Source organism: Humulus lupulus, chromosome 8 (assembly GCF_963169125.1).
Source record: "Humulus lupulus chromosome 8, drHumLupu1.1, whole genome shotgun sequence".
NCBI lineage: Eukaryota > Viridiplantae > Streptophyta > Magnoliopsida > Rosales > Cannabaceae > Humulus > Humulus lupulus.
This window is the reverse complement of record NC_084800.1, coordinates 20,643,059-20,656,312: the sequence shown is the minus strand read 5'-3', so window position 1 is coordinate 20,656,312 and position 13,254 is coordinate 20,643,059. Positions and strand designations below refer to the sequence as shown.

The 13,254-nt window shown below is 26.5% G+C and overlaps 1 protein-coding gene across 1 annotated transcript; it reads right to left on the bottom strand.

Annotated features, from left to right (window-relative positions):
- Window positions 1-5,661: 5,661 nt before the first annotated feature.
- On the bottom strand, window positions 5,662-10,084 carry LOC133795867 (long chain base biosynthesis protein 1-like). The gene is made up of 14 exons (XM_062233324.1): window positions 9,938-10,084; window positions 9,624-9,714; window positions 9,345-9,483; window positions 9,152-9,246; window positions 8,890-8,981; window positions 8,515-8,608; window positions 8,326-8,398; window positions 8,101-8,233; window positions 7,820-7,994; window positions 7,426-7,566; window positions 7,211-7,306; window positions 6,886-7,027; window positions 6,475-6,602; window positions 5,662-6,382 (listed from the first exon to the last, which is right to left on the bottom strand). Exons 3-14 carry the CDS (start codon window positions 9,448-9,450, stop codon window positions 6,200-6,202), a joined length of 1,458 nt encoding a protein of 485 aa, XP_062089308.1. The 5' UTR covers window positions 9,451-9,483; window positions 9,624-9,714; window positions 9,938-10,084; the 3' UTR covers window positions 5,662-6,199.
- Between the last annotated feature and the right edge of the window lie 3,170 nt (window positions 10,085-13,254).

Genomic DNA, 13,254 nt, shown 5'->3' with positions numbered 1-13,254 from the left:
CAGATTGCGGCTCAGCCCCACGAACCCAGAAATTTATGGGTTTTTCTTCAACCGAACCCAGCCAAAACTTATCCAATTTCATCCCACTCCTCCAATTCAATTCCCACGACCTATATATTCATTCTCACCAATCAAACCCAGCTAATTAGCATAGAAAAGCTCATCAAACTTCCCAAACCCAATCTCCCTATTATCAAGCATGCATGAACACCATAACTCTAAATATTTCAGCATAACTAACCGTACAATTTTCAGTTCAAAACTCTTACCTCAGCTGAGATGAACCACTTGAGCTTAACCTCTAATTTCCCCAAGCCCAACACCTTGATTCCTAGGCTTTAATCTTCAATTTCCCAAGAAAAATCCTCAAACTTCCATGGCACATAGAGAAAACGAGGGAGAGAGAAAAGGAGCTGCTGAATTCCTTTTTCCTTTAATTTCTCAAACCTTCTGAGTATTTCCAAGCCAGCTAAGTTTTAAACTTGAGTGGAAATGACTAAATTGCCCCTTGCCCTTAGCTTATTCCTCAAATGTTCACAAGGGCAATTTTGTCCTTTGCCTCAAATCCCGCTATCCACAATTTACATCTTATAATTCCTGCTACTTCCAATTTTCTCACACGGTTACCAATAAATTTTCCCATTACCCACTAATTCCCAGTAATGTACTAAATCACTAAAATACCCTTAAGCTTACCCTGAGCCGGGTATTAAAACACCGTTGTGACTTTTCCGCTAACTTGCTCATCGGGATCGCCTCTCGTCAAGTAACCCGAATATATCCACATAATAATGTGGTCTCAATCATACAAACACAAATTTTCATTTATTCCCCGAACGGGTCAAATTACTAAAATACCCTTCTTATAAGAAACGGGCCCACATACACATATTTAATATCTCTAACATGCAAACATAATTATAGTATAATATAATTCACATAATTACTCAATTATTGCCTCCCGGCCCCCTAATCCAGGCACTAAGCCACATTAGGAAATTTGGGATGTTACACGAAGGTCGTGAAGCGCGAGCTCATAATATTCAAACGACAGTCGGAGTATGAGCTTGGAAGAGATATTCAACTCGTGGTAATTCGAATATATTGCACACCCGCGAATCCCCATAGACTCGGGTCCTTTTATAAGTTTATTTATGACCAGACTGTCATATTTAATGTCCCAGATATTAGGAGAACATTTATTCTATGATCAAATCATATCCCATTATAAATGGGAAATATATGTATTAAATGTAATAAATATGTATATGCGTGATACGCGATTACTCAAACTTGTTTATGGAATTCCCTTATAAATACTGGAATATTAGACAGAAAAATGGACCATTATTTTGTAATACTGAAACTCTGCCAAAATAGAGAGAAAAACAACAATAATATAGACTCGTGGACTAGGTGGATTTTAACCATTGAACCACGTAAAAGATTTGTGTTCTTGTGAGTTCATTTCATTTTTCATTACGGTTTATTACTAAGCACTAATCTACCTTATTATTTCTTAATACACTGTTGGCGAAAAACCGCGTCAACAATGTGGCACTCTAAAATATCTTCAAAGCATTCTTTCTATTTTCTCATTTAATATATTTTTTTTTCATTTTATGAATTAACATAATAATATTAATATTTTTATTCTTTATATATATATCTCTTCTATATAATAAGTGTGTAGATAACGTAAATTATTGGTTTTAACGGTTTTTTATTATTTTAAAGTTAACTTTAACGGAATATTCTTATATTTAACAGAATATTCTTATATTTAACGGTAGTTTGTAAACACTTAAATTTAAATAAAATAAAATAAATAATTAAAAAAATTAAAATAGAATATTTTTGAGATATTTTACAATGATAATTATTTAAAAATAATAAATAATTAAAAAATGATATTTTTGAGATATTTTACAATCATAATTATTTAAAAATAATAAATAATTAAACAAATTAAAATATAATATTTTTGAGATATTTTACAATGATAATTATTTAAAAATATTAAAATCATACGTTTTATAACTTAAATAAAATTTAATTAAACTTAAACTCACTTATTATAATAATATCATATTAAACATATAATATAATCTACTGTGAATTAGCAACAAATTATTTTTTTAAAAAACTAGCAATAAACTTAAATTTAAAATCCACGTATAATATTTAATATTACATTAAACATATAATATATAATCTCTTGTTGCCACTCCCAAATTCAAAAAATAGAACAAACATAAACTTAAACAAAACAAATAAATTATTTAATTAAATATGATATTTATTTTAAATTTATATGACAGTAATATAAATTTAATAAAATAATTAATAAATTCTATAAATAAAATTAAGCAAATGTGCATATTGCATGTTGCTTGTATCTAGTATATATATATATATAAATGAGAGCTTCAAAGAGATTATATGACACTCTAAAAGCTCTTCAAATCACTCTTTCTACTTTCTCATTTAATCTAATTTTTTTATTCATTTTATGAATTAACATAATAATATTAATTTTTTTATTCTTTTTATTAATTAAATTAAAAAAATGTAGTTACATGTAACTAATTAGTATAAATTTAGTTAGACATTAATTTAAATTGAAAATATGTTATTATTTAAATTAATAATATTATATATAAAAATCTCATGTTATTATTTAAATTAATAATATTATATAAAAATATCTCTTCTTAAACTACATATACGATAAATTATATACACGTTTATTATATATTAGAATTTGAGTCATCATGTAGTTATTCATATCATATTTGTCATCTTAATAATAATATAATAAAATGTATCATACACTTTTTAACATGTAGATTTTCATTAAAAATTACTAAAAAAATAATATTAATTTAAATCCAAAACTAAAATATCTTAACAATTAAAAATATCAATATATATATATACATATTAATTTGATTAAAAATTTATTTAGCTTAAATATTTTAACTACTTAATCATTAAATAATACTAAAAAAAATTTAATTAAAAATGTACAATACACATTTTCTCATGTAGTTATTCATATATCTGAATGATAATAATAATCTAATGAAATGTACCTCACATGTTTTAACATGTAGTTTTTCATTAAAAATGACTAAAATAATATAAAATTAGTTTAAATTCAAAATTAAAATATCTTAACAATTAAAAATATCAATATATATACACATAATATTAATATGATTAAAAATTTACTTAGCTTTATTGCTCAAGAGAATAGTAATCAAGAGAATAGTTGTATCTCTATTCTATCCCTATATATATATATGAATATATGTATATATATATAGATTGTATATCTAAAATTGTTGGGTATCATTCCAAGTGTACGAGCATTTCCTTAATTTTTTCGTGTATTATACACAAGTACATGACTTTTAATGTATATCATGTATATTTCCACACACACATAAATATCAAACAATGTTCACAGTGTAATATCTCAAAAAGTATTTTCAAGTAAATTTTGTGCACCTGACAAATGTAGAGAGAACTCATCGATTGAGACCCGCAAATCACGTAATAGTTTTCAGTTCTCTATATATCTATTTTTCTCATTATATTATAATTATGTTTTTTATTCAAAAGTGAATAGTTGTACAAAATATTATAATTATTATTATCACTCATCAATATTAATAATTGTATTTTTATCTCATTTGATATTTATTAAGCATGTGACAATACGATGTTACTAATAGTATTGTTTGAATTTATGATTTGTTTTCACTATAGTAAATAAATGTTTTCTAGATTGTAAGTTTAGTGGACGTTCACGCAGCAACAAAAGATGCGGAAATTGATGTGAAGCACGGAAATTTCTTTTTAGAAACATGGAACAATTTATGAATTAAAATGAGTATTAATAAAAATAAATTAATTTTAAAATCGAATAAATCATTTTCAAATTATACATATTCATGTGCTTAAACAAATGACACTTCTAATTTATGATTGATGATGACAACAATAATAATAATAAATATAATAAATTTTTATTTAAATTATTTATGTTTTTTTAATTTAAATGTAATAGTTTTACAAAAATATATCTTAACAACATATATAATTTAAATTTAATTTATTTCAACGATATATATTTTAAATTTAAATTTGATCAGATATTTAATTACCACAACTATTTAATTATATTATAAATATAAGTGAACAATATTTTTTTCTCATTTTTTATTTTACTTTTCTAATTTATGGCTATTAATTAATTAAAGATTTTTTTTATCTATTTTCTCATTTTTATTTTAATAAAAATTATAATAGATAAAAATATCTATATATAATAATAGTAATAATAATAAAATCTATCTATTTATATTTTAACTTTTTGACAAAACACGGGATCTAAATGTTATTTTTCAACACTAAAATATCAAAACGGGTAATCAACCAAATTATACGTGGTTCAAATAATCTATCTTTATATTCCTATTTTTAACATTTTGACAAAACACAGGGTCCACAAGTTAATTTAAAAAAGTAAATGGTCCAAATGGGTAAACAACTAAAATACAATGTTCAAATTGGTGTGAACCCTTATAGAAAACATAAAGAATTTTTAACCTTTTGAATAAATATATGATCCAAAGGTTAATTTTTGAAAATAAAGAATCAAAACGAGTAATCGACCAAAATATAGTGTTCAAATAATCGATCTATCTATTTCTATTTTAACCTTTTGACAAAACTTGAGGTCCACGAGTTAAATTTTAAAAATAAAAGTTCCAACGGGTAATCGACTAAAATACAAGGTTCAAAATGATGTGAACCCTTACAGAAAACAAAAATTATATAAATATATAATTTAATTTTTATAAGAAGTTTGAACCTTTTAAATAAATACATAGGCCAAAGGTTCATTTTTAAAAATAAATTGTTAAAACGGGTAATCGACAAAAATACAGTGTTCAAATAATCAATCTATCGATTCCAATTTTTAATATTTTGACAAAACACTAGATCTAAAAATTAATTTTTAAAAATAAAGGCTTCAAATAGGTAATCAGCAAAAATAAGTCTTACACAAAACATAAATTTTCTTATACATAATTTAGATTGTTTATAAAAAAACCAAACAAAGCGTATAATAATAATAATAATAATAATAAAAGTACATGTACAACAAACTTTTTTAACTTTGTTTTCGGTACTTTAATTTGTCAGAATTTTTCAAAAACCTACAGGATGTTCGTTATACTATGAACATTGAACACCTTCTTGAAAAAAAAATTATGGTCAAGATGTCTTCACGTGTCCATATAAAGAACATGTTGTATGAGTATAATAAAAATGAATCACTACCCCACAATCTCCCAAAAAAATATTTTTAAAATATATATGTATTCTTCTTTTGTATTTTTTTGGGAAAAAAGTCATTAGATCTATCAAATAGAATATTAGCTTAATTTATTTTATTTTTCACTTTTGCTTGTATTAATATATTAAAATCATTTGCTAAAAAAATGTGTAATCTGACGTCGTATATAACAAATTATTTGTAGTAAATTTATGTTTAACAAAATAAAAAGCATGCAATGAATGCTAGTATGTTTTAAATTTATTAATAATAATAATAATATACTTTTTCTTTTGTTAAACATAAATATATAAAAACAAACCGTAATTGTTAGAATTGTTTACTTTTGTAAATAACAATCCAGCACCGCACAGCAAAAATTCCCTATATATACATAAATTTTAGGATTTGATTGCCACAAATTACAAGAACACCACCTCCATCATCATCAGAGCTTTAAACTTACCAAAAAAAAAATCCTAATTGCAATCATGGTCTTCTCCATCCTTACACTTCCAAGGTAATCTATTTGTGAAAAGGAAGATAGTGCAGCAGCAGGTGATTTGAAATTATTTTGATGTTTATATCTTGAAGTACAACGTATTTATTTTCGAATATGTAAATCAACATCAAAACAAAAGCAATTATAAATCAACCCTTAAACCAAATTATGTAAGATTATCAACAATCAGAGGCCATTCCTTCTTGGGCTATACCTACATTACAAAACTGTTCAACTAATGAAGGCTTTTCTGTACTAGGACATTTATGCTAAGAGGCCGAGCTAGATTGATCACATGCAAATGCACAAATGGGGAAGGTGAGAAATAAGCTAATTGGCTTCGAGTTTCACACTCGAGCACAACGCTCAAACACTGAGGCTGCAACTCTTTTCAATGATTCAGATGCCTTGAGCAGATCTGATTCAGAATGGCCAGCAGAGACAAACATTCTGATTCCAACAGGCAATGGACATTTATCAAGTGTTGATTTCTTGGAGGTCACCACAAATACAGACTCCTCCTTCAAGACCTGTGAAGGCAATAGCTGAATAGGATCAAAGAGTGGTGAAATAAGCCTACTCAGTGTAGGATCTAGGATGAACCAATTAACCAATTACTTACGCGATCAGCAATTTCTTGAAGAAGATCCCTGTCAGCTTTTGATGAACCTGTTGACTTCTTCAATGTGAGGAAAACAATAGGTGAATCTGGATTGCTTGCTACCGTAAGTCCCGGTACGTCAGATAATCCTGAAATTTTCGAACATGTTAAAATTTTGCTAAATCTTAGACTACAAAGGTAACTCCTCTAGCTGGCTCAAAGTAACTGCACTATAGCAACGTCTCAATAACAACATAGTGACAACAGAAATCCCGCATGTATATGTTATAAAACTCTAAAGTGCTATCATCAGATTGTTGAGTCTGACATAGCCTAGTTATTCTATGGTGGATAGTGAAGATAAATAAATCAAACACATTCTCTCTTAGAACACAATTTGCTAAATTGGAGGTAGTGAAGACCCAAACTAACCTTTCCATACTATTGCAATGTTTTCCTTTAGCTTTGTAATGAGATCAGGCTTTTCCTCCAGCACATCAATGGCAGTAATGGCAGCAGTGGCAAGATATGGGGGCAATGAAGCAGAAAATACGTATCCAGAACTACTCAATCGCTGTCAAGGGTTAGCATAGACTAGAACGTGAGCACCTTGAAATTAATGTGTTGTTTACAGTTTATGATCAAGAATATGTATACGCATTAAAGAACATTGTAAGTTTTAATTTCTAAAAACAAACACAACTGATCAATTCAACACTCAATTGAAGGCCTTCTTGATAAATTCTTGGCACCATACCTGGTGATCAATGACCCTAGAACTTCCTGTGCAAAATCCTCCTTCTGTAGCTAATGCATGTCCCATTGCAGCAGTAATAATATCTATTTTCTCAACCTGCAACACCAGTCCAACATATGTATTACAAATAGATTTTGAATCAATTGAAATTCCATTTCTATGTTCTTTCTATTTAAGAAAAATCTCCATATAAGAGGAAATGAAATGAAAAATACCGGAACTCCAAAGTGTTCAGTCAGACCTCTTCCACTTTTCCCAAGTACACCAAACGAGTTGCTCTCATCCAATAAAACACGAAATCGGTACTTCTCCTTCAGTCTAATAATCTCATCTAAAGGGGCTATTTGCCCAGAATTCTGGAAATTTAGAATTAAATTGTCAATACCTCTGATTGACTATACATATACTTGTACATATATATATATAGACATACATACGTATAGCATGCAAAAATGCTGCCACCTGCATGTCATCAATAACCTAGGAAACCCTAAAATGGATACCGAAAAATCCATGTCAATGTAATTTTTCTTTTTCTTTTTTAACTTTATAGCATACTAACAGCATACTTGAAAGTAAAACTCAATACGCATAACAGATAGTAGATACCTGGTAGACAGATTCAACCACAATGTAGCGCCGCAATTTTTTAGCACGCTTATTTCCAGCAGTGACCTTCTCCAAGGTGTTTCTTAAAGACTCCATATCATTATGCTTGAAGGGAACAATAGTGCTTCTCGACAAATATAAACCATTTTGTATTCCCCAATGTACACCCTCATCCCTAGAAAAGAAAATGAAAAATGGTGTCATACAGGAAGGAGTTCATAACAGTAACTCAAAGCTAAACAAGTTCAATAACATTCATTGAAAAGAGGAGGCATACTCACACAACAATTATATCCCCTTTTTTAGCAAAAGCTGGTATAGCACTAAACATAGTGGAAAGTCCATAGGAATAAAGAATGGAGTCTGTGGTACCCAAAAACTTAGCGATTCTTCCTTCACAATCGAGATGGACATCTAATTCGAAAGGATAAACTTGTAAGACTTTGAAAAATTAAAATTATAAAATAGAAATCTAGTGCAATTATTTACAGTTAGTTCATTTGTACCAATTGTTCCATAGAACCCACGAGGACCGCAGGAACCAACTCCATATTTTTCCAATGCAGAGGTACATGATTCCTGATAAAACACTGTTAGAAATGCTCTTTCTAAGAAAGCTGCAAGGGCATAATTTACAAACATAGAAAGCAAAGATTACATAGAAAGTTTAGAAAAAGCTTCACTTTGGTCCTTACAATTAACTTCTCATGTCCTATTAATCCAAGATAATTTGCCGAAGCAAAGTTCACAACTTCTTTGCCATTAACAATTGTATGTGGTCCTGCAGCACTGAATAAAATGCAAATTGTAAGGAAAAGTCCTTGAAAAAAGTTTAAATTGTTTGAAAATTACTCACAGCCACAACATTTTTTATACATAACAAAAATAATAATAACAACCACATTGAAAACAGAGTATGGAACACAAGATAGTAGATGCAATTCCTACGTATTCAAGGAGAGAACATGAAAGTTAATGAACAATACCAATAATAAGGAAAAAAAAACAACCATGAGAAGAAATCTTAATAGAAAAAGGGTCAGCCCAATGAAGAGATAAACTAACTTCACCTTTCCAACACTGGGGGTTCCAACTTCATTTCTTCTGTGATAGGAGGAATAAGAGGTTCTGGAACCCATTCCTCACATAACTCATCTGTTTCCTACATAGAGATTCACTAACAAGAATAAATCTCATATCAAACCCTTGAATAAAACTATTCAAAGTAAACATCAGACAAGATACATGGATAATGGCTTGATTCAATATATATATATATATATCTATACACATAAATGCATATAATAGGAATCTGTCTTTTAGAACAACTACCTTATCTGTCAAAGGTCGTTTAGGAAGTTTATAACTTTTCTGGGATAACAAGAAAAGGATCACCACGAACAGAAGACCTTCCAAAAAATAATGACCTAAAAACAAACAAACAATAAATATAATAAGATCAAATACCGGGAGGAAAAAACATAGGAAAAAATTTACAGAATCTAAATTTGAGAAGGTGGAGTACCGCCAATATGAACTCCAAAAACAACAGCTCCGGCAGAAGGAGCATCCAGAGCCTGTGTCACCCATTCTAAAGTACTTTTCACCATTTTCAATCCAAAAGATTCCATTTTTTATATCTCAATTTGGTTTGCAGAGAAATACTGATACATAGAAGAATATAACCAAAAGATAAAAAAAAAAAAGACCCAAACGTATTCAAACACACAAAAAATGCCTCAAATTATAAGTCATCATTAATCCTTCAGAATTGGGGATTTTCATCAAATAAGATCATGAATACCTCAACCAACAATCTAACACGCCAGTGCAATCCACCAATCCACTTTAACCCGCCACCAGCAGTTGTAAGCAAACACCAGAAACAACACCATCTGCAAAAAAAATCAAAATCAAAATCAACAAAGAAAGCACACAAACAAAATCATGATAAGAGCAAGCCTGATTAAGAACAAAAAATGCAGATCAAATCATGCACAAAAATACAAATGCAAACCCCTTAACGTTTTCCATTAAATAGAAACAACAACCATGACAACAAACATCAAACAATCAATACCATCGAACCCTTGACAGGAAGAGAAAATATACAATTACCTTGTCTAAAATAGAACTCGCGACCAAAGCCGAGCAAGAGTACTTCGAAGACCGATGGAGAGAGTAGCCGAGTCAGGAGGAGATAGATCGAGTTGTTCAGAAGTGAGGAAGAGTGGAAAAGAGACGATTGAGATCTGAAATTTTATTGGGAAACTTACAACTATACCTTAATACGGGAAAAAAATTCAAAAAATACGGATAATGAAAATATTTACATATATACGGTAGAAAGTTGTATACACAGGAGATAAAAAATTGTATACACAGGAGATAAAAACGAAGAAATGAATTTTTGATTTTCAATAAAATATAATTACTAACATTAATAAAAAAAAATTGTAAATATATAATGATATGAATTTAAATATATTAATTAAATAATTTTTTATGAAATTCGTTATATTTTAAAAAAAAACCATTTAATGATAATAAATATTTTCTTATATATAAAGTAATAAAAACTTTGTAAGATAATAATTAAAAAAATCATTAAAATGGAAATAAGTTGTAACAAAAAAATAAATATAACAAAGTGAATGGAAAATCAAATTATAAATAAGTAGTTACAAAAATATGAAAAAGCAATAACATAATTGTTGATAGTAAATCCTATCAAATTTTGAAAGTATTACTAACCTAAATTTACAAAATTGATAGTAATTAATCTTGTAATTGAGCAATATATTTATAACACATGTCACAAAATTATTAGTGATTACTTCAATAACCCTTTAAAATAATTAATAACTCATGTTTACAAAATTGTTAGCAACTAATCTAATCATAATTAACATTTTAGTAATCATTTGGTAATTCATCATTACAAGCTTAACTCATTGTTACCAAATTGATAACTCATTGTTACAAACTTATAATTAATTGTTACGAAATTGGAAACTCGTTGTTATTAATTTGGAACTTATTTTTACGACCTCATAACTCATTGTTATAATATTAGTAACTCTTCCTTGTAAAAATATTTAAATTATATAAAGTTTATAGTAATACTTTTCTGTGTAGTTACAAAATTGTAACCAAAGTTTACAAAAAATATTTACTTTTCCATATTGTTACAATATTGTAACCAAAAGTTACGAAAATCCTAATAGTTATATAAAACAACTTAAACAATATGATTGAATATCCAAAAGTTTACAAATTCAATCAAATCCAATTGTAATTGAATATCCAATTTTTTATTATTGGATTAATTCAGGGTAATTGGATTGGTTTGGATCTTGAACAACCCTAAACAATATGATAGAGAAATGCTAAATAAGAACTTACATGTTACAAACATGTAACAAGCTTTTACAGACAACGACAACTATGAATTTACATGTTACAAACCTGTAACATGCTTTTACAGATGTGTAAACCAATTACATAAAAACATTTTTGTAAACAATATTTATAAATATATAACCAAGTTTTACAGATTTGTAACACAAGTTTTATATTTTTGTAGACAACATTTATAGAATAATTCCTTGCTAATTTTTTTTTAATTTTGTAACAATGGTTTACATAACTAATTTTATAACTAAAAAAATTATATTTGTGAGTAATATTTTTAAAAAGTAAGTTGTAAATTTAGTTAACCTATTTGTAACAAAGTTTGTAACTAAAAGAATATTATAATTAGTATATACAAAAATGTTAAATTGCATTGAACAAGGAACATATATATATATTTTTAAATTGTAACAATTAATAAAAAAATAGATTATATTGATTAAATATATAATATTTTATGTAAGTATTATACTAATAAAGTATAATATTTATTTAATATTAATAATTATATTTTAAATATTTATAAGTAAAATAAATTTATTTGTAATTATTATTATTATTATCATACCAAAAATATCTATGAACTAATGACTGAAGAGAAAAAGACATAAAAAAAACAGTAGTGTAAAAGATGGAAAAAAAAAGAGTAAGATAGGTAGGATATTATCATATATATGTATAAATATATATTATTTATTTTAAAGTTTATAAGGAACTAGTTAGCAAACAAAAATTATTTAGTTATAACTATTTTATAAATATATAGACACTATTTATATATGGATAATATATTAGTTTGAGGATTGTTTTTCGCGCAAATAAATTTTGAGAGGAGATGTGTTATACGGCAGGTAAGAACAAATTTTACCGTAAAATGTATAATTATTTTAGTTTACCGTAAAAAGCCAATTTTTTTTTAAATTACGGTGCCGGATGTAATTATTCCAATTTTATTTTATTAGGATCTGAAATATGATTTAGATAGAATGTGGGCTTGGGCTTGAAATTTTTGTTTGACAAATTACATCTTTTATGGGTTTTTTTTAACAAGTTTACAAAATTATGGCTTTTTTCAAAATAACTTATTTTATGGCTTTTTTTTAATTTTAAAATTTATGAATTTAGTTCTCATATTTTTGTGTAAAAATTATTATTTAAATTAGAAGAATATTTTAGTAATTTAAGTATTTTTTATTTGATTATGATAATTTTATAATGATAATGATTTTATAATGCTATAGCACGTGCCTTGTACGTGCACACTATACTAGTTTTCACTAAAACAAGTATCATTTTTAAAGTATAGATTCATACAAAATTTACTTATGTATACCTCAAATTTAAATTTAAGCTAAAAAAAATAAAAATAAAAATTTTAGATTTGCTCAAATTTACCCTTTTAAAATAAAATACAGCTTTTTTTTTTTGTTAATAGTCGTTACAAATTCGTAAACATGTGTTATAGATGCGTAAACTAGTTACATAAAACCATTTTTGTAAACAACATTTACAAATATATATAACCAAGTTTTACATATTTAAAAACAAGTTTTACATTTTTGTAGACAACATTTATAGAATAATTTATTGCTAAATTTTTTTATTTTTGTATCAATGGTTTACATAACTAATTTTATAACTAAAAAAAATTATATTTGTGACTAATATTTTTAAAAAGTAAGTTGTGAACATATTTGTAACAAAAATATATAAAACTAAGTTAGTAACTAAAAGATATAATTTTATTTTATAACTAGTATATACAAAAATGTTAAATTGCATTAAACAAGTAACATATTTTTTTTTATTAATTGTAACAACTAATAAAGAAATAGATTATATTAATTAAATATATAATATTTTATGTAAGCATAAATATTTATTTAATATTAATAATTATATTCATTTTAAATATTTATAAGTAAAATAAATTTATTTGTAATTATTATTATTATTATTAGCATACCTAAAGTATTTACGAACTAATTACTATCGAGAAAAATATAAAAAAAATTAATGTA